Raw genomic sequence first — 26931 nt, 5'->3', positions numbered from 1 at the left:
ATAGACAAACTGGCCCAGGACATCCAAAGTCAAGTTTTACACTACTGGTCTTTTCTCCAAAATTTTCTTCTGGATATGTCAATATTCTTATTTTACCCTCATTTTTCATGTATTAATTCAATATTTATTAAGTGCTTGCAAGTTATTGATCCTTGTGGCTAGACCAGAAAGAACATGACAGACGTAATCTCTATCCCCATGAAATTTATTAAAATTACAGTCAAATGGGGGAGGTGGACTATTGAACACCTAATCACCATGTGCTGAGTGGCACAAAGATGGGCAGGGTGTAACAGGAGCATTTCACAGAGCCAACCAAAGTGGAGATAAGAAATAAGCCACATACTACAAAAAGAGTGAGAAATGCCTTGGATATCTCACGTTATCTAAGATATAAGCAGAAGGTGGTCACCCTCTCAAATCAGCATAAATCTCAAAGGAAAAAATGGACACATTCTGCAAGTATAGGCCTTGAGGCCCAGGAAAAATGGCCAAGATGCGAACCCCACCAGGAACATCCCAGAGGACTCTAGCCTATGATCACCTGGCACAGCAGGCAGCAGGCCCACTGGGGCCAGAGGTGCTGGAATAATGTTCTCTTTTACGTACTCAGAGACAACTTGGTTGGATATCTTTCTGACTGAGAAAATACAATTCTCTTAAAATTATATTTTGGAAGCATTTAAAAAAATTATTGGCAGCCACAAATGAGATAAACTTGCATTTGACTGGCTAAAGGTCCTACACATTTTTTAAAACTTGATAGCTGTGATTTACTGAAGCTTTAACAGTCTACTAAATTTACCCAAATCAGCATATTTAAATGAGGCATGGGGGAAGAGGGGCAGGCGGTGAGATAGACCATATAAGAGAGAGAGAGAGAAAGAAAATGCATACACTTGAACTTGCTGCACTGGAGCAAACACTTCCAGCCAGATGTCACATATATCTTTGAAGCTGGGTAGTACAGTGTTCTGTGTTAAATGCATTTTATGGGGATTTGGAGAGGATTTAGGTAAAGGCTGCCCCAATAAATGATTTATCAGCTCTAATAAAACATCAAGGAAATTGCTCAGATTGTATCTCAGACCATTTAAAACACAAGTTTATAGAGGTCTCAGCAGCCCCCATATCCTCAACCCTGGTTTAAAAAGAAATGTTTATAGTGGTTAATTATCCCATATTCCTTTTTTTAAAATGGTAGCAATTTCAAGACAAGGGAGAGATTGGAAGTAAATTAATAGGTATGACAACCAAGGGAGTTGGGAGAGAGAGAGAAACTGACTGATCACTCATTCATCCTTTTATTCACTCATTCAATGAATATTTACTGATCACCTATTATAAACCAGGTATTCTAGAGCTTGGGCCAGGAGTGACCTGACAAGAGGGGTTCCTTCTGGCTGTTTCATGAGAGGGAACAGAATAAGCAAATAAATGAAATAAGTAGAAAAGATTAATTTAAATTGTGATAGATATTTTAAAGGAAACAAACAAGGTGATGAGAAAGTAAGTAACCAGAGGAGGGGAGGGAATTACCTTATGTGGGATGGTCAGGAAAGGCCCCTCTGGGGAGATAAAATTGATGCTGAGACCTGCAACATGTGCAGCCAACCATACTACTAAGAACTGAGAGAGCATTCCAGACAAAGGAGGCATCAAGTGTAGAGGCCCTGGTGTGATAAAGACCTTGGTGTGTTTGAAGAAGAGAAAGGAAAGTCATCCTAGGGTGACCTGTGCCCTCTATTTTAACCTTTAGAAATGACAATTTCATCAAAATTTATTATTATTAATGTTAATAATATTAGTTATCTTTATTAAAAATCTACATGTTCCAATCACCGTAGAGGCTATCTTATATACGTTACCTTTCAACTTTCACAATAACCATAACATCCCACAATGCAGGTATTATTATGCCAGTTTGATATAGGAGAAAACAGCCTCTGAGAGTTTAAGTAAATTGTTTCACATTACACAACTGTGGCAAAACTGGAATTCACACTCAGGTTCATCCACAAAGCCTACGCTCTTTCATCTCCTCTTACTTGTTTGTTTTGTTTGACAAATATTTGTTGACCTCTATGCTAGGAGCTGTGCACACAGAAACAAATGAAGCAAAATGTGGTAGGTTATGCCTCCAAAGATGGCCACACGATGTCTTCCATCCCAACATGCTCTTTTGCAATGTCACCATTCCACTCACATCAAGAGGTGGAGTCTATTCCTCCTCTGTCTGGCCCAGAGACTTGTTTTGACCAACAGAATATGGTGGGAGTCACTCTGTTAACTTTGAAGCCTTGGTTGTAAGATATTTGCAGTTTCCACCATTTTCCGCTTGGAAAAATGTTACTTGGAAGCCAGGCACCCCACTGTGAGGAAGCCTAAGCCCAAGTGGAGAGATGCCCATGTGGGAAAGTGAGGACCTCAGTTAAGAACAGAAACTGAGGTCCCAGACATATGGTCCCAAATGAGGTATCCGAGCCAGGCCCCAGCTATTTGGGCCACCTCAGCCAAAGGCCCAGACATGGTGGAGCAAAGACAAGCTTTCCATTATGTGTCCTGCCTAAATTCTCTACCCACAGAATTGTGAAGAAATAAGATGGTTGGTTCAAGCCACTAAGCCTTCAGTGATTCAGCATGCAGGAATAGATAACCAAAACACAGAATGAGCCCCAGCCTGGTGAAGGAGATAACCATATAAATATCTTAAAAAAAAAGTAAGTGAGTGTCATGAGAGAACAACAGAGAAGCATCTAAGTCAGTGTAGAGCAAGAGTGAGAAAGTGTTTTCAGTAAAGAGCTAGACAGTAGGGGCCGGCCCGGTGGCGCAAGCGGTTAAGTGCGCGCGCTCCGCTGCGGCGGCCTGGGGTTCGCTGGTTCGGATCCCGGGTGCGCACCGAAGTACTGCTTGGTAAGCCATGCTGTGGCGGCGTCCCATATAAAGTGGAGGAAGATGGGCACCGATGTTAGCCCAGGGCCGTCTTCCTCAGCAAAAAAAGAGGAGGATTGGCGGATGTTAGCTCAGGGCTGATCTCCTCACAAAAAAAAAAAAAAAAAAAAAGAGCTAGACAGTAAATATTCTAGACTTTGTGGGCCATGCTATCTTTGCCTTGACTACTCAATTCTGCCATTGTAGGGGGACAAAGCCAAAGACAATATGTAACCAAATGAGCGTGTCTGAGTTCCAATTAAACTTTTTTTTACAAAAACAGATGCAGGACAGAACTTGGCCAGGGGGTTGTACTTGCCAGTTCCTAGTCTAAACTTAGAGCATGAGGTAAAGCCAACTAAAGGAGAAATGCCTGAGAGTTGCATCTAAAGGATGTATCAGAAACTCTGAGATCCTTGTAAATTCTTAAGCCTTTTAATTCTATGTAAGATAATAATGACATTGTGAAATTGCATACGCTGGACTCTGAAAGATCATCGCAACTGAGGTAAGCCAACAGAGAGCTGAGTCACCAGAGAAAGCCTGGAGAGGCAACAGGACAGACAGAGGAGCTGGGAGCCTGAGAGCTTAACCGAGCTTCTCCAGTCCAGGTGAACCTCAAACAAGGAGCAAGAACTTAATATGTGGTCCAACAGAAGCTCCAGCTCTCTCATCTGCACTACAGTAAGCACCTGGTACCTCTGCTCTGGCAGTTATTTTACTGAATGAAATTTAATGTGTACTTTTCACTCTCCCCCTAGAGACTATCACAAATTGAGAGGTTTTTAAGAACAGGAAGCTTTTTTCTTACTTGAAAATTGTATTTATTGTATATTTTTTCTTTCTAGAAGGGGCATGCGTATTTCTTGTCTTCTGGGCTCCTTGGCTTCCCTTCCTGCCTGATAAGCACAAGCCTGCATCTCTTGATCCAGAGAATGACTCACCGGGTAGCCTGGAGACCACACTTCAGCTACTTCAGGAAAGCATTGGTGAAAGTATTTAGACTCTCAAATTTAAGTGAAAACCGGTAGGACTTATTAAAAATATGATTGGGTAAAGGAAATTTGAGCTGATACCATGTCCTTCCGATGGTATTTTCAGGATGGAAGAGTAAGAAAAAACTCTTTGGGAACCAAGGCATAAGGCAGATAAATGCCCAATGGGCAAACCACTCAGGCCATGGATCTTGAGGTGGGCAAGGAGGCAGCGGTTTGGAACAGATGACTTTGACTAGCTACTCTGTCTCTTCTTTCCTAGGTTACTCCATGTGTCACTCTGTCACGTACTGTTTCTTCCCCCACCCTTGATGAATGCCACCATTGAAAAATTCTGTAATCATTACCTCTGAGAAGTTCCATTGCTCACTTTTATGTATTTTTTCATATTTGCTACATGTATGCTTGCATGGACAGATATACTTACTGAGAGTACTTGTAGACATATACTTGAGAGAGCAATAACTATGATCTGCTTAGATCTTAAGTGAACTAAGGTTTACAGCATGTTATCAACCCCAGCTATTCTCCCAATTCCGTCTCCAGACACTGCTCACAACAAATTGTCACCATTGCTCCACTGTATTCTTCCCCCCAAGATTTGGCTCAAACTTTTTCCAAGAAACTTTCTCCATTCTCAAGAAAATTTGGCCATGATCTTCTCCATGTGTGTGTGTGTGGCATTTTGTGCACTTTCTTAAAATAGTGCTATCACATCACACTAATATTTTTAAACATCCATTCACTTCATTGGACCATGAGCTTTCATAATCAAGGCACATATTGTATAGCCTGTAACAGACATGCAATCAACCTTTGTTGAATAAATTAACAATAAAATAATAGAATAAATAAAGACGTTGAATTCAAGGAATTTAAATTTGAAAAGAGAAATAGAGGGTATAGTTACTCACCAAACTGAGAATTTATGTTTCTCCAGTTCCTCCAAGTAAGATGTATCCTCTGAATAATCTTCAATTTCTCCAGTTCTCCAAGCAGTTGATTTTTCCTTTACAGAATGATCAGTCAGGCTTTCTCTCTTATCGGTGAAATTAAATAAATGAAAAAAATGATGTCTTTCAGCAGATAGAAAGTTTACCTGATTTCAGTGACATTTTCCCAAGAATGACTTATACAACCATTGATCACACAGAAGCATAGTTTCCTGTGGTTTTTGCATTGAAATTATTGCTTTACATTTCAGATTCCCTCACTAAATTCTCATGTCTATAAAGGCAGAGACTATGTCATGTCCACTTTTGTATTATTTCACATGGAATAGCTTCTACAAATGTTGTTGGAATAAAAAGATAAAAACAACCATGGTCATGGTGTTTGTATTAAGTCAGGACTATTGGCTGCAAGTCAAGGAAATAGAGCTTGAACTAGCTTTCAGCAAAAAAGAATTTGAAGGAAACTTTGAACAACCAGCTGATAGGGAAGTCAGAAAAGCAGCTGGATTTTGGAAACACGGGAGCAAAGGCGTCAAAGGCCACCAGGACTCTTTCTCCACCTCTGCTCTCTGCTTCAGCAGGCTACTCCATTCTAGCACTGTCACCAATAGCTCCTGAGTTCCACGGCGTGTGACTTTCAAAAACATAAATTTACACTCAGGACCACGCAGTGTCTGTAGAGCTAATTTACTAGAACTTGAGAGACTCTTGTGACCCACGATGATGGGTCCAGCAAATATATTGTCCCATTGGAGACCAGGGACTCTTAGGAGCCGCCCTGTGATGAGGAGTGCGAAGAGGGAGCAGCTAACATGGCCAGACTCTTCCTCTCTCCTTCACCAAAATCAGTTCACCTTTTACCTGTGTATATATTGAGGTCTCCAGTAAGATGTTATTACAAAACACTGCTGACAAAATGACATTTGAAAACCGCTAGTCTACAGAAGAAGAAAACTAGGCATGACTGGCATTTATAAGATAGCTGTGTTAAAACTCTTTTTCCTTTTTTTTAGACTCTTCTCAAATGTTTTGAATTATCACTCGTAGGAGGCTGGTTACCTGAAATTCCTTGACATCGGTTCACACAAGTTTTAGCACAACTCTGTAGTTGAAATATTTTGCAATTGCAAAACCTTGCTTTGGATTCACAGGTTGCAGTCACCAAGAAAACCTTAGAGTGAAACTCTGGTGAAGAAGATGTGTCATCAGATCTCTAGTGAAGTCAGCAAGGCTCATGTATTTTATTATGAAATTGATTGATTTGATTACCTTAAGAACAAAATCCAATTATGACAGCCATCAATTTAAAGTACTGTCCTCTTTGTCTTTCTCAGCCTCTATAGTTCTTGTACCAATAATGGTATCTTTAATCAGATTATTTAGTGTTAGTATTTTTAATTACTCCATTTCTGAGTAAATTAGAGTGCCACAATTCTTTAAAAATATATGAGAGCTTTGAATTGTCCCAACTCAATATATTTTATTTGCATAGCTCGCTAGACTGCTTAAAATATGCTTTTGTAGCTATTTAAATTTCAAGTTTAATGGCATTTCTTTATGAGTTTAGATACTTTATCCAATCTCACTTGATAGAAAGTTGAAATGGCCACCAAGAGGCACATCATAGATTTGGTTTACCCACCAAAGCTCCTGATTTCTTAAAGTATAGGTGTTTCATAACAGAGTGCATGAAATTGCTTTCTTTTTGGTTAATCTGTGAACATCGATCTTGATTGTTCAACTAAATTCACAGTGGAAATTGGATCTAGTATATTTCTTTGTATCTTTCACAGCACCTAACATGGTAATAACCACATAATAGATATTCAAAACATAGCTGTTAGAGGTCATTGCATTAAGTATTTGTATTGCACTAACAACAATGGACTTCATCTCCAGGTGCTAAGTCACAAAGAAAAACATCTATGAATTCCAAAAATAGCAAAAATTTTTTGAACCTTTGGATTTCCTTAAAAGAATATCTAAGTTAATGTGCTAAAAATTCCTTCAAATGCATGTTTTGGAAGACATAAAACTTGGAAACGAGATCATCTCTAAAGAAATGAGCCCAAAGAGGGACAAAACCACAAAGAAATGAGTTTTTATTGCTTTTTTTAAAATTTTTTATTTATTGCAGTAACATTGGTTTATAACATTGTATAAATTTCAGGTGTACGTCATTTTACTTCCATTTCTGCATAGATTAACATCACGTTCACCACCCAAACACTAATTACAACCCATCACCACACACATGCGCTTAATTATCCCTTTTGCCGTCTTCCCTCCCCCTTTCCCCTCTGGTAACCACCAATCCAATCTGTCTTTATGTGTTTGTTTGTTGTTGTTATATCTACTACTTAATGAGTGAGATCATACAGTATTTGAAATTCTCCCTCTGACTTATTTCACTTTGCATAATACCCTCAATGTCCATCCACATTGTCACAAATGGCTGGATTTCATGGTTTCTTATGGCTGAGTAGTATTCCATTGTGTATATAACACATCTTCTTTACCCATTCGTCCCTTGATGGGCACTTAGGTTGCTTCCAAGTCTTGGCTATTGTGAATAACGCTGCAATGAACACAGGGGTGCATGTATCTTTACGCATTGGTGTTTTCAAGTTCTTTGGATAAATGCCCAGCAGTGGAATAGCTGGATCATATGGTAGTTCTATCCTTAATTTTTTGAGGAATCTCCGTACTTTTTTCCATAGCGGCTGCACCAGTTTGCACTCCCACCAGCAGTGTATGAGAGTTCCCTTCTCTCCACATCCTCTCCAACACATGTTGTTTCCTGTCTTGTTAATTATAGCCAGTCTGACGGGCGTGAGGTGATATCTCATGGTAGTATTGATTTGCATTTCTGATACTTAATGATGAACATCTTTTCATGTGCCTGTTGTTCATCTGTGTATCTTCTTTGGAGAAATGTCTATTCAGGTCTTTTGCCCATTTTTTAATTGGGTTGTTAGATTTTTTGTTGTTGAGATGCATGAGTTCTTTATATATTTTGGAGATTAAGCCCTTATCAGAAGTATGGTTTGCAAATATCTTCTCCCAATTGTTAGGTTGTCTTTTCGTTTTGTTGATGGTTTCCTCTGCTGTGAAGAAGCTTTTTAGTTTGATGTAGTCCCATTTGTTTATTTTGTCTATTGTTTCTCTTGCCCCATCAGACATGGTGCTTGAAAATATGTTGCTAAGACCAATGTAAAAGAGCGTACTACCTATGTTTTCTTCTAGAAGTTTCATATTTTCAGGTCTTACATTCAAATCTTTAATCCATTTTGAGTTAATTTTTGTGTATGGTGTAAGGTAAGGGTCTACTTTCATTTTTTTACGTGTGGCTATCCAGTTTTCCCAACACCATTTGTTGAAGAGACTTTCTTTTCCCCATTGTATGTTCTTGGCTCGTTTGTCAAAGGTTAGCTGTCCACAGATGTGTGGGTTTATTTCTGGGCTCTTGATTCTGTTCCATTGATCTGTGTGTCTGTTTTTGTGCCAGTACCATGCTGTTTTGGTTACCATAGCTTTGTAGTATATTTTGAAATCAGGGAGTGTGATACCTCCAGCTTTGTTCTTTTTTCTCAGGATTCCTTTAGCTATTTGGGGTCTTTTGTTGTTCCATATAAATTTTAGGATTCTTTGTTCTATGTCTGTGAAAAATGTTGTTGGAACTTTGATAGGGATTGCATTGAATCTATAGATGGCTTTAGGAAGTATGGACATCTTAACTATGTTAATTCTTCCAATCCAAGAATTCGTTTATTACTCCTAAAAGTTTTTTGGTGGATTCTTTACAGTTTTCTATATATAAACTCATGTCATCTGCAAATAGTGAGAGTTTCACATCTTCCTTTCCAATTTGGATCCCTTTTATTTCTTTTTCTTGCCTGATTGCTCTGACTAGGACTTCCAGTACTATGTTAAATAGAGGTGGTGAGAGTGGGCAAGCTTGTCTGGTTCCTGTTCTTAGATGGATAGCTTTCAGTTTTTCACCATTGAAGATGATATTAGCTGTGGGTTTGTCATATATGGACTTTATTATATTGAAGTACTTTCCTTCTATACCCATTTTTTTCAGAGTTTTTATCATAAATGGATGCTGTATCTTGTCAAATGCTTTCTCTGCATCTATTGAGATGATCATGTGATTTTTATCCTTCATTTTATTAATGTGGTGTATTATGTTGATTGATTTGCAAATGTTGAACCATCCCTGAATACCTGGAATAAATCCCACTTGATCATGGTGTATAATCTTTTTAATGTATTATTGTATGCGATTTGCTAGTATTTTGTTGAGGATTTTTGCATCGATGTTCATCAGTGATATTGGCCTGTAATTTTATTTTTTTGTGTTGTTCTTGTCTGGTTTTGGTATCAGGGTAATGTCGGCTTCGTTGAATGAGTTAGGGAGCTTCCCCCCTCCTCAATTTTTGGGAAGAGTTTGAGAAGGATAGGTATTAAGTCTTCTTTGAATGTTTGGTAGAACTCACCAGGGAAGCCATGTGGTCCTGGACTTTTATTTCTGGGGAGGTTTTTGATTACTCTTTTGATCTCCTTACTGGTGATTGGTCTATTCAAATTCTCTATTTCTTCTTGATCCAGTTTTGGAAGGTTGTATGATTCTAAGCATTTGTCCATTTCTTCCAGATTGTCAAATTTGTTGGCATATATCTTTTCATAGTATTCTGTTATAATCTTTTGTATTTCTGAGGTGTCTGTTGTAATTCCTCCTCTTTCATTTCTGATTTTACCTATTTGAGCCTTCTCTCTTTTTTTCTTGGTGAGTCTACCTAAAGGTTTGTCAATATTTTTTATCTTTTCAAAGAACCAGCTCTTGGTTTTATTAATTTTTTCTATTTTTTTTTAGTCTCTATTTCATTTATTTCTGCTCTGATTTTTATTATTTCCCTTCTACTGTTTTTCTTTTTCCAGTTCCTTTAGGTGCATTGTTAGGTTGTTTTTGAGATTTTTCTTGTTTGTTGAGATAGGCCTGTATTGCTATAAACTTCCCTCTTAGAACTGCTTTTGCTGTATCCCATAAATTCTGGCATGTTGTATTTTCATTTTCATTTGTCTCCAGGTATTTTTTGCTTTCTCTGTTGACCCAATCTTGTTCAGCAACATTTTGTTTAATCTCCACGTATTTGTGGCTTTTCTGATTTTCTTCCTATAGTTGATTTCTAGTTTCATACCATTGTGGGCAGAAAAGATGCTTGGTATTATTTCAATCTTCTTATATTTATGTAGACTTATTTTGTTGCCTAATACGTGATCAAATCTGGAGACTGTTCCATGCATATTTGAAAGAACGTGTGTTCTTCGGTTTTGGGATGGAATGCTCTGTATATATCTACTAGGTCCCTCTGTTCAAGTGTGTCATTTAAGGCCAGTGTTTCCTTATTGATCTTCTCTTTGGATGATCTATCCATTGGTGTACGTGGAGTGTTAAAGTCCCCTACTATTATTGTGGTACTGTCTATTTCTCTTTTTATGTCTGTTAATAATTGCTGTATATATTTAGCTACTCCTACGTTGGGTGCATAGATATTTACAAGTGTTATATCCTCTTGTTGGATTGTTCCTTTGATCATTATGTAATGCCCTTCTTTGTCTCTTTTTACAGTTTTTGTTTTAAAGTCTATTTTGTCTGATATGAGTATTGCTACCCCAGCTTTCTTTTCATTGCCATTTGCATGGAGTATCTTTTTCTATCCCTTCACTTTCAGTTTGTGAGTGTCTTTAGGTCTGAGGTGTGTCTCTTGTATGCAGCATATATATGGGTCTTGTTTTTTTAATCCAATCAGCCACCCTATGCCTTTTAATTGGAGCATTTAGTCCATTGACATTTAAAGTAGCTATTGGTAAGTATGTACTTATTGCCATTTTTTACCTTTTTGTTTTCTCAGTGTTTTAGTAGTCCTTTTCTGTTCCTTTCTCCTTCTGTACAGAATTGATGGTCTCTTTAGTTTGACCTCTGTCTGAAAGCTCTACTCTTTAACTCCCTTCCTCCCTCATTTTTATGTTTTTGATATCATATCTAACCTCTTTTTTGTGCATTTGTATCCATTACCCTCTTATCATGGAAATAGATAATTTTTCCTATTTGTGCTCTTCTCTTTTCCCCTTAAATCAGTCCTTTTAATATTTCTTGTGGCACTGATTTCTTGGTGACAAACTCCTTTATTTTTTGCTTGTCTGGGAACTTTTGATCTCTCCTTCTGTTTTGAATGATAACCTTGCCAGGTAGAGTATTCTTGATTGTAAGTTTTTTCCTTTTAGCACTTTAAACATATCGTGCCACTCTCCTCTAGCCTGTAAGGTTTCTGCTGAGAAGTCAGCTGATAGCCTTATGGGGTTTCTTTTGTATGTAACTTGTCTTTCTCCTGTGGCTTTTAGGATTCTCTCTTTATCTTTAATTCTGGACATTTTGAATATGATGTGTTTTGGTGTGGGCCTCTTTGGGTTTATCTTGTTTGGTGCCTTCTGTGCTTCCTGTACCTGGATGTCTGTTTCCTTCCTTAGGCTAGGGAAGTCTTCATCTATTATTTCTTGAAATAGATTCTCTGCCCCTTTGTCCTGCTCTTTTCCTTCTGGGACACCTATAACACGGATGTTAGTGCGCTTGATGTTGTCCCAGAGGTCCCTTAGACTGTCCTCACTCTTTTTAATTCTTTTTTCTTTTATGTATTCAGCTTGGGTAATTTCTTCTAGTCTTTCGTCCAGCTCACAGATCCATTCTTCTGCATCCTCTACTCTGCTTTTGAGTCCTTCTAGTGAATTTCTTTGTTGACATTCTCACTGAGTTTATCTATTCTTCTCCCCAGATAAGTGAGCATCCTTAACACTCTTTGTTTGAACTCTCTGTTGGGTAGGTTCCTCATTTCTGTTTCACTTAGTTCCTTTTCTGGGGTTTTGTCTTCTTCCCTTACTTGCAATATATTCCTTTGCCTTCTCATTTTGCCTCTTTCCCTGTGCTTGTGTCTGTGTATTAGGTAGGTCAGCTGCATCTCCTGCTCTTGGGTAGGTGACCTTATATAAGTGATGCCTTAGGAGGCCTGCAGTGTGCTTCCCTAGTTCTCAATGTTCCAGGAGTGACCCCTATGGGGGCTACGTGTGTCCTTCTGTTGTGGCCTGTTTGCTCTCCCTGTAGGCTCCAAGGGAGGCTGAGTTATGCTCCTGGCCAGCTGTTGTAATGCTCAGCTGCTTGTAGTTGTTGTGGTCCCTTCAGTCTCTTTATCGGGTGTGGGGAGCCCCAACACAGTTGGCTGCAAGTTCTAATACAACATTTGTGCTGCAGTATTTCTTTTAACTGAGTAGGCCCGCAGTGTGGCAGGTTGTTAGGTTCAGTGGCTTACAATTGTTATAAGACTCCAGCCTTTAGGTCTCTTGTCAGCTCTCTGAGGATTGCAGCTGGGTGGGGCTGGCCTCAGGCACAGGAGCACCCAATTGTTTCAGGTTTTGGAATGTGGGGCAAACCCTCTATGTGGGTCTTTGAGAAGCACAAGTCTTCTACAGCTGACAGGCCCTGCCGCCTACAGGTCCACACACACAGTCAACACAGTCCTGCCCCATGTGCACGCCCTGCCCTCCTGAAGTGGACCCAATCTCTCCATGGCGGGAGCCCACACACTCCAGCACTGCCTCACACTCTCCACCCACTCTTTGTGCACGCCCTGCCCCACTAAAGTGGGCTCATTCACCAGGCTGCCGAGAATCCAGTCACCAATCTATGCAGGCCCACAAGTTGACTGAGGGCTTGTTGTTGGGTGGGGCCAGTCCCTAGAGTGGGCTGCCTGCCCTGGCTGAGCTGGATTAAATCGGTGCCCCAGTGGGGGGTGCAGACCCTGGGCTAGCAGGCCCCAGGGAGAACTCAAATGGCGTCTGTGTCAGCACGCCCACACCAGGCTACAACAATGGCCACCGCCAATGTCCTAGTCCCTGGAGAGGTCTCACGTCTCACTGCGATGCACTCAGAGCCTATCAGGTGAGTCTCTTTTCACTAAAGCACTGTGCACCTTTCTTTCTGGTGATTTTAGGTTGCTTTCTGAAACTGGTGAGTTTGCACATGGGCTCTTTAAGAGTAGGTTTTAATTTCTTTGTGCAGCAGCTTTTCTGGGGGTACTCCCCAATGTTTTGGTAGCAGGCAAAGTCAGAAATTCTGCCACTCGTCTCCATTGTGCTGGGTCCACAAAGTGCCCACAGCGGGGGCGCCCCCAGATCAGGGCCCCGCTCCTCCAGGGAGGGCTGTGTACCTTTGGGCTGCTCCCGGGTGGCCGTGAAGTGCTGTGGCTTGTGAAGGCAGCATTTTTCCTCTCCAGAAGGGAGTTTCTGCCTCTTCCACCTCAATTAGGATTGTCTTTGTTGCAGGATTTCCTCTCATCCAGTTTTCATTTCTGTCTCAGGGGTAATTTTTCCACGAGTACTTGTAAATTGGCTGTGTCTGCGGGAGGAGGTGAGTTCAGAGTCTGCTTACACCACCATCTTGACTTCTCTTTGAAATAAGAGTTTTAAATCCGAAAAGGAAGTAAATATGTGCAGGGAAATTCCCAGGTGACTACCAGGGTGTGTAAGCCTGTTCACATGAGGAATCAAAGCAATGTGCCAACCACAAATTTATATCTTAAATCGATACCTGAGAAATACTGCTTTATCTAGGATATTGTCAACATTTAAAAGACAGAAAATAGATCCTCTGACCCACTACAACTGTAAGTCCTGTGTATACCCTGAAGCCAAAGAACATCATCATAAAAACAAAGATTATTCAAATATCAATGTGTTTAGAAAGATAAATATCTGTTCTTTAAAAGAGAAATTGATGGTGAAAATTTGTTCCAGAACATCACGTTTTATATATTATGCGTATGGCTACTCATACTGTGATCCATCGCAGAAATCAACGGCAAACATTTAAATATAAATTGCTAAAATTCAGAACATGATTTTCAAGTTCATTGACCAAAAAATTGGCTTGTAAGGATTGCCATTCAAATACAACATTGGTTAGGAAACAATGAATGAGCACTCTCCAAACACAACACAAAATAAGAGCCAAGAAGTGTTTTAAAGAATTGGAAATCCTAAAGTGTATAGTGTTGTAGTGAAAAGGGTCAACAGTGATGGTCAAAAGACATGTATTCAAGTCTTCTCACTTCTTTGGAAACTTAGATTATTTAAAGTCAATGAATTTAAGTTTTTTAATCTGAAAAATGGAGATAATATTTGTCCTACGCAGATCAAAGGATTCTTATGAAGACAAACTGAGATGAGATCCATAAAATTCTTCTGGAGCTGGGGAGGATAGCACTTAAAATGCTTAAGAATATTAAGGATACAAGTAGCATCTGGCACAATGCACTATATAGCACAGATGATCAATGGAACATTTAACATCCTTTCTTTTGCATTTATTACAGAATTTCTATGAAACTGGAAGGAGAAAATAATATAGGAAGACTTAATACATATTAATTCTCAAAGTTGTCCAGCTCATGACATGATAAGCCCATTTAATTGTGTTACATGGTAGGACGTAAAGACCAGGTCCCTATCTTGTTGTTCAGAGGTTTTTGCTCCTTAGCCGTAATTCCTTCCATGGACCAATCAGCTAATGGAGAAGGGTGACCATGATGGGACTGACGAGAAGGTAAGTCTCTGCAGGGAAAGATAACTTGCAGTTCACAGACCAGTGGCACCAGTGCAGTGGAAAAGCATTACTGTGCTAGCACAACTAAGCTCCACTTAACAGCAACATTTTTCTCCCCAAACTCCTTAGAGGGTCTTTGAGTGGGGATCTGGGGAGCTCTGTTCATCTGCCCATCTGGCCAGATGAAGAGCAAAGGGATTGTTTCATCAAAAGAGAGAGACTTAGAAAAAGGAAATAGTGAATAAAAGGCTGAATCCTGAGGATTAGAAATGCTTTTGAACTGCCCTGGGAAGATCAGAAGTGAGCAGCCGTGGACGCTTTAAAAGTGATGTGCACCATCTTTCAAAAGGCAATGGAAGAAGGTTTGGGGTGGACGTCCTCTGTTAAGAGGTTTGTGTTAATAAGATCACAGAATTGCAAGTCATAGATAACAACAACAAACACCAGGTGCATCTAAAGTATCAAAGCAAATAAATATGACATCATGTTCAATTCCATTGGTGCTGTTATTATCATCCAAGAAAGAAATCACAGCTCCAAATTAAATCCAGCCTAAATCCTGAGACCATCAGCAAGAACACTATTTCCTCTTTCTTTAATTCATGTCTGATGTGTGTACCAGAGAATTTTTCAGGACAGGCTTTCCATTAGCAGTGCCCAGAGAGAAACAAGGTATTCTTAGCTGGGTAGCTCAGGATTTACCTGGAGAGACCCCTCAAGTAACTAACCCCCTTGGGCGTGTGTTTCTGCCCTCTGGAGGACAACTAGTATTTCTGGCCACAAATGCCAGAAATTGCTCTCTGGCCATGTGTTATTTGAAAAACTAATACTTCTCATGTGAAGTACAGTATTAACTTCATTTTCTCACAGCCACTCTATGAATTGTCTAGGTTAGGGTCTTTAATATCAATTGAGGATCCAAATTAATTCCACATAACCATGAAAAGATTAGAGAAAAAAAAGGAAAAAGCTTAAATTGGAGTAGACAGTCTTAGACTTAGATTTAGTAGGCGGTATAACCACCCTTGCCCACAACACTTAGTGGCTTATACTGTGGGTGAATTTCTGGCTCTGTCTGCTCTGAGCACTGATGTTACTGAGACACATCCCCAGTAGGCACAAGCTGCTTCCTGAAGCAATTCAGAGTTAAGACACCTTCCCAAGTGCCTGACCCCCAGGGAAGAGCTTACTCTCCCAAGCAATAGATGTACAATTTTTGAAATATAATATTAAAAATAAAATGAAAAAGAAAACTCCTTAATTGAACACGTAAACTCAGAAAACATGGGGAAGCGTTTTAGGTTTTCTGAGTGATTGTACTCTTTCTCACTTTATCTGCTTTAGTTTTTCTTCTAATCCCAAAGCTTAAGGTCAACAACTGGTATGAGAATTTACAAAAACATTTAAGAGGCTAATATTAGATCCATAATATCCTAGAAACTACACGGACATATCCTTTCTTTAGTGTCCCAAAGAAAATGCATAAAAGTACCCAATATATAATCTGTATAAAAAGATGTGAGCTTTTTCCTTCCTAGCAAATTGTCCTTTGTTTTCCTATCCTAGCTCTTATATTAAGGTTATAAGAGCCAAGATGTAGGAAACATATACCTGGCTGAAAGGAGAAAGGAATACACAACTTTTTTGAAATATTATTTCATGATGGATACAAATATAGAGTCTAGAAACAGTCTGGGTTCAAAGCCCAGCTATACACTTATTAGCAATATCATTTTGGCTAAATTATTCCATCTCCATGCCTTATTTTTCTCACCTGTAAAATAGGAAAAATGATATTAATAGTAGTATCTATCTCATTAGTTTGTTGTGAGAATAAGATAAGTTGCTTGATGTAGAGAACTGAGAACATTTCCTGGCACCTAGTAATCTCCCAGCACTCAGTAGATAGTCTTTCATTGTTACAAATTTCACTAGACTTTTGATTCCTAAGCTTTCTGTAATACAGACTGTGATGTATAAACAACCACAACTGTAAATGCTGTAAGTGGTCATCTGGACATTAAAAACCTGGTCATTTATCTGACTTGATGGTGGTCTGGTCTTTAGAGACTGACTTTAAAGTCAGTCTTGAGAGAATGGCATGAAAGTTGGCTCTACAGACCCATATTTACTTAGTCAGGATAGTGGAGAATTCAGAAATTTGTATGGGGAAGGGCAGGGTTGGAGGGGAATCCTTTTACTTCAATTTTCTAGCCAGGCTATATTTTCTGAATACTTACAACTCAGTCATTTGATCTACATAGATATAGATTTTAGAAATGGTTAAGCATCTAAAAACTGGATCCAGTAATACCAGAAAAGTAATTTAAGCAATATTTGGAAATCCAGGCTAGGTAATTTATATAAATTTAAGATCGTTTCTGGACAGACTTCATGGCAGCCATGATCATGCCAAGTAAAACACAGTACAGTCAGCACATTTTCTAATCACCTTGCCTGAGCTAGAGTCTTATAGACTGATTAATTTAACGAAACTCCTCAACAGCTTAAAGAAGTCTGATCCGGATGTACTAAAAATTTATTGGCATTACTGATTTCACAAACGTCAGCTGCTTTGGCGTGTCCCACACTTCAAAACCTGCTTTGAAGACTAAATTACTTTCCACCTGAAAATATATTTTAAGAAATTATAGTTAATAATTAAGGGCTACTGTTTTCATGGTTTTTCCAAAGCCAACTTCCACAGCCTTCTTCTTACCTTATTGTGTAACTCATGGTCTTCTTTTGAGAGATTGAGATCACAGTCTGTAAGGCAGGGACCAATTTTATTAGAAATGCTTCCTAGGGTTAAAAACAAAAGGTGGAAAAAAATATATTACAGATTTTCACTTCAGAGGATATGTAAGCTTATACTGCTGAAATCTAAGAGCTTATATAAGGCCTGACAAATGGTAAAAACAAATGCTAAGGAGGCTCTAAGCTATTCTAGGCTCCCAGTTTTAATTCCGTCAATGCATAAACTTCAGGTAGAATTCTACCACTGGCCACACCACAGGGATGCAATTTACAAGCAGCAGCTGTGTCTGATCTGCTTTCCAACCCTCACCCGGGTAAGATTCTCTATCGTCAGCTATGTTTCTGGGATCAAGTTTTCAAAGAAACTTCTCTGTACCTCATACCAATGTTCCGATATAAAACCTTGAGAGTAGGGAGTTCTATTCTCTGCCAGTACCCAGCACTTCCCACCTGAGCTGCCTGTTCATATTTTGCATGACTTGTTTTATAACAGGGTTTCTTAGCCTCAGCACCATTGGTATTTTGGGTTGGATAATTCTTTGTTGTGGGGGCTGTCATGCATTTTGTAGGATGTTTAGCAGCATCCATGGCCTCTACCCACTAGAAGTCAATAGCACCCTCTACCTCCCCACCCCTCCCCCAGTTGTGACAACCAAAAGTATCTCCATACATTGTCAAATGTCCCTTGGGAGGCAAAACGTCCCCAATTGTGAACTACTGCTCTAGATCAAAAACCCCTTGCAGACAATGCATCCTGTCCATCTTCGTTTCTCCTGTAGTGTCTAGCACAGTGCCTGAAAAAGAGTACCTTCTCAATAAATACTTCTTAAATTATAAATAAATAAACAGAGATATCACATAAGCAAGTATTACTTCAGCTTTATGCCTCTCAAGTCATTGGCTTGACCTCTCACTTCAACGAACCCATATGCCCAGGCCTGTCCCCAGTGTCTTATGACAAATATCCTGGCGCAGAAGCTGTAAGAGCTTGGAGTACTTCAGTAGAGCCACAGCTTTGACAAAGAGGTTGACTCAACATCTTTTTTAAAAAGTACACATGTAACATATACCATGAGCAACCGAAGCCTTGCTGCCATCCTCTTCTCTCCCTCCAGGGATTGAATGCTGCCATCATCTGCGCTTTGGAATTGTCCTTTGGGACAAATTTTAATGAGATTTTCATAGTGTTTAATTTTGAGGACATTTTCTCCATGTCTGCATGCTTTGACAAACTTTTTCTCCCTAAGATGACCCAGCCAGTCTCTTCTCCCCAGCCTAGGTCTGTGTGGCTCACGCATTTTGAGCAGTGATGGTTTCACATATTTTCTGACCCTGCCCCCAGTGCACTGTGCCAAACTAAAGGCAGACAACAAAAAATGTCCTTCTTTGGGGAGAGCCAAATGGGTCAGGTGCCCTTCTGTGAGAAGCCTCATGCTTCAGTCTATTGAGATAAGGGTCATGTAAACCCTTGAAAGAGCTTCCTTACTTTGAGTCTAAAACAGAATTCATTGATAGTGAGGTTGATATGGTCAAAATCAAGATAAGAAAGGGAGGGAAAAGAAGTGGAAAAAGCATTTTTATTTAGATTTTAAACATATGATTCTTTTTAAAGCCTTATAATTTAAATTCTCAATGCATAGCTTACTAGCTAAAGTAACAAATATGAAATAATAGAATGCATTTTTTAATGTTTTCTAAGAACTCCATATGTATCATGTTGTTAACTTCACATACACACACACACACACAAAACAAACTGTTGAAGGAGCTATTATTATCCCACTTGACTGATTTGGAAATTGAGACTTAGAGAGATACAGAACTTCTCCCAAATCAGACTGCTAATCAGTAAAACATCTGAAATTTGGACCCAGTTCTATTTGGCCTCAAAGTCCAATATTTAATCCCTCTGTTTTATCTTACTTGAGAAACAACATCCCATTTTCTACTTATGTACATTTTTAAACACTGAATAATGTATTCATTTTTTATTGCTGCTGGAGCATATTTCCACAAACTTAGCAATTTAAAACAATACCCATTTATTATTTCACAAATTTTGTGGGTCAGAAATTGGGGCATAGCATCCTCCCCTTTAAGTCTCACAACGTCAAAATTAGTGGGGTAGCCAGGGCTTCCGTTCTCTCTGGGTCTTGACATCCTCTTTCAGTCTTGCCGGTGGCTGGCAGAATTCATCTCCTTCTCATGCTTTCATTGAGATCCCCTCTACCTTCAAGCCAGCAACAGCAGACTGTGTCATTCTCATACTTTGAATCTCTCTGTCTTTTCCTTCTGCCTTCTCTTCTGCTACCAGCCTGAGAAAGTTCACTGCTTTTAAAGGCTCATGTGATTAGGTCAGGTTCATCCAGAGTCTCCCTCCCAATGTGTGCAGGTTCTGGGGATTACACTTGGACATTTTTGGGACATAATCTTAGAAATTCTGCCTACCAGGAACAGTGTCTGATTTAATGGAATTTATATATTCATGTGTTAAAACGCACACAGAGATACCACATAAGCAAGTATTATTTCAGCTTTATGCCTCTCAAGTCATTGGCTTGACCTCTCACTTCGATGAACCCATATACCAAGGCCTATCCCCAGCGTCTCATGACAAATATCCTGGCCATGTCGCCCATGTTCACGTAGCAAAGTCTCTATGAAAAAGATAGACTCCTAAAAGTCTTTAACATTTTCTCTGTTCTCGTGTAAAATGTTCTTTGATCTAAAATTTACCTTCCTGTTTAAAAAACGTATTTATATATAATAATTCATACACTGAATAATTAATATATATTTCATATAATTATATACATATAATTATTATATTTTATATAAATGTGTACATAATACAATTTTTATCAAATTGTGATCATACCATATATGCAATTCGCATCTTTTTTGACACTTACCATATTGTGCTTCTTGCCTGTTATTAAATATTCCTCAAAGTATGATTGTTAATCACTATGTAGAAGTACATCATATGGTTTTATTTAACCAGCCCCTTTTGGTTAGATATTTATATCACACTGAACAAATTTTACAAAAACTTGATGTTCATCTGTGCTTATTTTCACAAAATGAGTATCTAAAATCAGAAATACTAAGTCAAACACTTAACATTCACAAAAAGAACTATCAAAATTCAAACTGCAACTAGCAACGTATGAAAGCATCCATCGTCTACACGCTTGCCAAAACTCACCCTCACCCTATTTTTCTGTTTTGCCTACTTGGTAGAAAAAACAATAATATTTCATTGTTCTTTCAATTTGCAATCCTATAATTCTAATGAATTTGAATGTTTTTGTTTGCTAAGGATTTATGCTTTTTATGTTGTAAATTGCCTGCCATGTCATGTCCCCAATTTTTTTCAGTTGGAACATTTAACATTTTCTTTGGGATTTTTATCTTTCTGTATTAAAGATATTAACTCTTCGCCCAACACAATGGTTCAAAATATATTTCTCAGTTTTCAGAGTGCCCTTTAATTTCTTTGAGAGGTGTATGTGTGTGTGCAAGATGTCATTTTTAATCTTATATAATCATCTGTATCAATGTTCTTCTTTATTGTGTCTCCTTTTGCTTATAAGTTTATAAAATCTTTCTGTACTATATAGTCAAATCAACTGTACATAAATAACCTATAAGTAAACTAAAACTCATGGGCTCTTGCATGATTTTCTTTCATACTTTCCCACTCCTATTCAGGTGAGCAACTACGACAACTTGGGAGTCCTCCTAACACCCCACGCTCAGACATGCAAAACACAACTGAACTTCATTCGTCTCAAAGGAATCCTTCCCCGTACTTCCTACTTCTTTTCACTACTTTGCTACTCTCTAAGCCACCGAGATTCAAAATCTCTGTCTTCCGTTTTTCCTTCTCTATGGTCAGCCACAGCTAATCATTTGCCACCTTCTCTTCTACCGCATTAAGAAGATTTTATAGCTATTCTTTCCTCTCTTCTGCCATAACTGACTTGAACCTTCATCACTTCCCTCCTCCACATGTACAGGCAGATATACAGGTAAATATATAGATGATGATAGATAGATGGATAGATAGGCAGATAGACAGATAGATAAATGGGGACTTTTAACTGAAATAGAATCAAGCCGTACACTTTTGTTCACAACTTGCTTTTTTCATATAATAAGAAATTGTAGTCATCTCTACAAGTCATCAAATATACATCTAATTATCTTTTTCTTATAAAGGCTTTTTCTTCCCCTTGATCTTCTTTACATCTTCCGTTCATACTCCCCTAACTTCTTTTCATTTCACCTGCCACACATAACCCATTTTATTTTCTCATTTAACCAGGTATACACATGCACACATATATGAACATATGAACATATACATAGACAGAGGTATTTTTCATTGTTTGACGAAAAGGAGATTATGTATTGTATGTGCCTTCCTACATCTGTTCTCACTCAACAGTATCTAATGGAATTCTCTTCAAGTCAATAACTATAGCTCTAATTTATTATTTTCAATGGCTGTACATTATATTATGCTGCAATTGTAGCCCTTACTGATGTACATTCACTTTTTTTCTTCATTTTTATTTTCCTACCAAAGAGAATGCTCCAATAAAATCTTTTTACATGTATCCATCCACACTGGTGCTTTCATTCCTGTGGATGGATTTTCCAGAGTGGGATTGCTGGGTCAAAGATTTTGCATATATTGTATGTTGAGATGTAGTCACTTTGCAAAAAACTAAAACTGGAAAAAAAAAAAACTCTAAAAACTAAAAAACCTAAAAACTAAAAAAAATTTCAACAAGCAGCATAAAAGGAAATCTATTTTCTCAAATCCTTGCAACCAATAGATAACTTTTGAATTATTAATTTATAGTATTATTAGAATGTGATCAGAGAGAGTGGCCTCTATTATTATATTTCGTATATATTCCCTCACATATATGAAACCTTATTAGATTTTATATTCAGTTGATCTGTTATTTGGTGCATATAGGTTCTGTCATATTATAACTTTTTCATAAATTGTACCTTTTATCTTTACAAAATATCCCTCTTTTACTGTTTAAAACTTTTTAAACCTTAAATGCCAACTTGCCTGATGTTGACATTGCCTCCCAGGAGCTTTATTTTTGTTTTAATTTTCCAGTATTACTTAGTTCATCCATAGGTTTCAACTTTTCTTTATCATTTATGTGTTTAAGTACTATGTAGCTGAGTTTTTCTTTTTAACTAGTGTGTCAGTGACTTTTACTGGAGGAATTATCATATTATTATAAAAATGTTATATTTTGGGCCGGCCCCATGGCTTAGTGGTTAAGTGAGTGCGCTCCACTGCTGGCGACCCGGGTTCGGATCCCGGGCTCGCGCCGACGCGCTGCTTCTCTGGCCATGCTGAGGCCGCGTCCCACATACAGCAACTAGAAGGATGTGCAGCTAAGACACACAACTATCTACTGGGGCTTTGGGGGGAAAAAATAAATAAATAAAATCTTTAAAAAAAATAATTGTTATATTTTATTTATTTTACTTCTCCACTTCCTCCTTTCCTTTTCTTTGTGTTGCCAGTTAGCTTGGGTTGATATTCATTTTTCTTTTCATTTTCTTCCTTAATGTGTTTGTTCTGCTGTGCTTCTCCATTCAATTATGATTACTTTCTTTTTCTTTTTCAGCACGCCTAGTCATATACATAGAGAACAAAGTTAGAGGTGTACTGCAAGGTGCCTGGTTCCAATAGAGAAGTGATGAGAGACCAGCACAAAGTGAGACACCCCTGGCAAAGAGAAAGATATGGAAAGCGTATGTCTAAAGAAAGCATAAAACTGTCCCATGAAAGAAGGTGTCAGTTTTTAAAAACTCGACAACTCATGATTATGACAACACAAGACAAATAAGCTCTTCTCTGCCTTCTACCCTTGCCCTGCCACTGATAAGACCCGGAAGGGATCAAAATCCACAATTCACAAGATGGAGAACAAGGGGTAGAAGCATACGACTCAGAAATAGAGAAGAATGTAACCAAGCTATGCCCTCTCTTCTCAATTTTTAGAGCCAGACTGAAGGAAACTGCAGGCAGGGTACAGCTTCCAAAAGATGTTGAAAACATTTTTTTTATTATTAGCCCAGACTAGATATATGAACCAATGATTTAAGACTAGAGGCAAGAGTGCTAATAAAATCAAAGGAAGACTGATGGTTCACCACAAACTCTCTTCATACAAGTACTCATCTCATCACTCCAACCCTGCATGACATGTTTATGGTAAAAGGCAAGGGCAAGGACCACCTTATTCCTTGCAGATTCTAAAAGTTGGATCAAATGTGGATATCACTGGCAACTTTGATACCACACACCCCACATTTCCCCTAGGTAAATCTAGAATAGCTGAATCAGATATTATTATTTTTAAATCAAAATGTTGAGTTATAATTTATATATGATAAAATGTACACATTTTAATTGTACAGTTCAATGAGTTTTGACAAATGTATGCATCCATGTAACTCCCACCATAACTAAAATAGAAAACACTTTGCATCACTCCCCAAAACTCTCCTATACCCTTTGCATTCAACCCCCTAGCCCTACCATACACAAACACACACACACACACACACACACACACACACACACACTAGAAACCACTGATCTGATTTCTAACACTATAGATTAGAATATTGTTATAAAATTTCACATATATGGAATAATGAAGTATTTACTTTTTTGTTTCTGGCTTCTTCCACTCAACTCAGTATTTTGAGATGCATCCATTTTATGGGAAATTCATTACTTATTATTGCTGAGTAGTATTCCTTTTTATCAATGCATTGCAATTTATTTATTATTCATCTATTGATGAGTACTTGTGTTTCAAAGTTTTGACTGTTGTGAGTATAGCTGCTATAAGCATTTATACTCAAGTCTTTTTGTGGATGTATGTTTTCATTTCTCTTTGGTAAATACATGAAGTGGAATGCTGGGTCATATGATAAGTACTTGTTTAAGAAAAAACTGCTGGTTTTCCACAGTGGTTATACCATTTTATACTCCTACAATATACGAAAGTTTCCTCCAAATCATCATCAATACTTGATGTTGTTAGTCTTTTTAATTTTAGCATACAGTAAGTGTGAAGTGGTAGTGCATTATGGTCTTACTTTGCATTTTCTGATAACTAAATATTGTTAGGCATTATTCATAAACTAATTGCACATTTCATATCTTCTCTTGTAAAACTTCTGTTCAAGTATTGGAAATTTAAAAGTGACTTGTTTTTCTTCTTCTTAGTGAATTGTAAGTGTTCTTTAGGTAGTCTGGATACAAGCCATTTGTCAGATACATGTACTGCAAATGGTTTCTCTCAATTTGTAACTTACCTTCTATTTTTCCTAATGAAAACTTGAAGAGAAAAATGTTTAATTTTGTTGAAATCCAATGTATTATTTGTTTTTCTTTTATAGTAAGTTATTTTTGTGTTGTGTCTGAGAAATCTTTGCCAAGATTGTGAGATCTTTCCTGTATTTTCTTCTAGAATTTCTGTTGTACTGACTAGGACCTCTAATATGTAAAGTAATAAGGTTAGACATCCTTGCCTTTCTTTCTGATCTAGAAAAGGAAACATTTAGTCTTTCTCCATTAAGTATGATGTTTGCTGTGTTAAGTATGATGTTACTTCTATCAACTTGGTGAAGTTTCCTTCTATTCCTAACATGCTACAAGATTTTAGCCACGAATCAGCATTGAATTCTGTCCAATGATTTTCCAACATCTATTTAGAAGATTGTATATTTTCTCTCCTTTATTCTGTTAATGTGGCGCATTTTGTTGATTAGTTTTCAAATGTTGAAGCAATTTGCATTCTTGGGATAAACTCCACTTTGTCGTTATGTATAAGTAGGATTCAATTTTTTCTTATATTGATGGATTCAGTTACCAATATTTTATTGATGATTTTTGTATTCTTGTCCCTGAGAGATATTGGCCTCTAAATTTCTTTTCTTTAATGTATATGTCAGATTCATATTTCAGAGTTATGCTAATTTCATAAAATGACCTGAGAATCAGTCACTTATCTCCTCTATATTCTGGAATAATTTGATTTGGAAACATTTAAAAATTTGACAGAATTCCCTAGCAAAACCATCTTGGTCTGGAGTTTTCTTTGTGGGAAAATGTTTATTAAAAATTCAGGGGCCGGACCAATGGTGTAGTGGTTAAGTTTGTGCACTCCATTTCGGTGGCCCAGAGTCTGTGGGTTCGGATCCTGGGCATGGACATATGCACCACTCATCAAGCCATGCTGTGGCTGCATCCCATATACAAAATAGAGGAAGATGGGCACAGATGTTAGCTCAGGGCTAATCTTCCTCAGCAAAAAGAGGAAGATTGGCAACAGATGTTAGTTTAGGGCCCATCTTCCTCACACACACAAAAAAAAATTTGAAGTATTTGATACATAAAGCTATTCAGATTTTCTATCTCTTGTTGATTTGGTTTTGGTAAGTTTTTAAAGGAATTTATCCATTTCATCTTAGTTAAAAAATTTATTGGCAAAATGATGTTTATAATATTTTCCTACTGTGTTTTGAATGTCTGTAGAATTTGTAGTGATAGCACCTCTTTCATTTCTGATATTGGAAATCTGCATTTTCTCTCTTATTTTCCCTCATGATTGGGCTTTCTAGGAGTTTATGAATTCTATTAATCTTTTTAATAAATCTACTTAAAGCTAAGTTAATTTTTTCTATTGTTTGCCTGTTTTTCTTTTTAATATCTACTCTTATCAGGATTATTTATCGCCTTCACACTACTTGTGGTTGAATTTGCTTTTATTTTTCTAAGTTTCTTAGAGTAGAGACATATAAAATTGATTTTAAATGTTTGTTCTTTTCCAATATTGGTATTTAAAGCTATAAATTTCCCTCAATACACTGCTTTAGTGTCATCCCACAAATTTTTATATGTTTTCTTTTCATTATAATTGAATTCAAAATATTTTCTAATTCCCTTATGATTTCCTCTAGGATCTGTGGGTTTTGTAGGAATGTGCTATTTAATTTCCAAATATTGGGCTTCATCTGATATTATATTGATTTATAATTTAATTCTGTTGTGGTCAGAGAAACATATGCTGTAAAATTTAAATCTTTTGAAATGTACTAAGATACAATTTACAGCCTGGCATATGATCTATCTTGCAGTCATTCTATATGCCCTTGAAAAGAATGTGTATATTCCTGTCTTCAGGTGTAGTGTTTTGGAAATATCAGTTAAGTCAAGCTGGTTAGTAGCATCATTCAGATTTTCTATACCCTTTTTCATTTCCTTTTTTTCTTTTTGTTTTATCAATTAATGAAAAAGGGCATGAAAATCTCAAACTATGGTTAAAGATTTGTCTAATTTTTCCACTTTTTTGTCAGTTTGCATTTTACGAATTTTTAATCTCTGTCATGAGGAGCATATTTAGGATTGTTATGTCTTCCTAATAAATCACGTCTTGTGTCTTGGTCTCAATGTCTATCATCGGATTTCTAACATGAGACATTAATGTAGCTGCACCAGCTTCCTTACAGGTGGTGTTTCCATGGTATATATTTTTCACTTCTTTCACTTTCAACTTATTTCTGTCTTTAATTTATA

The 26931-nt window shown here is 37.7% G+C and overlaps 1 protein-coding gene across 1 annotated transcript in view; it reads right to left on the bottom strand.

Annotated features, from left to right (window-relative positions):
• LOC131413386 (uncharacterized) overlaps window positions 1–26931 on the bottom strand; it is a 241448-nt gene that overhangs the window by 75855 nt on the left and 138662 nt on the right. Inside the window, 3 exon segments of the mRNA XM_058553914.1 lie at window positions 4841–4965; window positions 17090–17164; window positions 17257–17339. Of these exon segments, the coding sequence (XP_058409897.1) occupies window positions 4841–4965; window positions 17090–17164; window positions 17257–17339 (283 nt within the window).

The sequence above is a fragment of the Diceros bicornis genome, chromosome 14 (genome assembly GCF_020826845.1).
Source record: "Diceros bicornis minor isolate mBicDic1 chromosome 14, mDicBic1.mat.cur, whole genome shotgun sequence".
In the NCBI taxonomy this organism is placed as follows: Eukaryota; Metazoa; Chordata; class Mammalia; order Perissodactyla; family Rhinocerotidae; genus Diceros; species Diceros bicornis.
The sequence above is the reverse complement of the archived record's forward strand: the minus strand, read 5'-3'. Positions and strand labels throughout refer to the sequence as shown.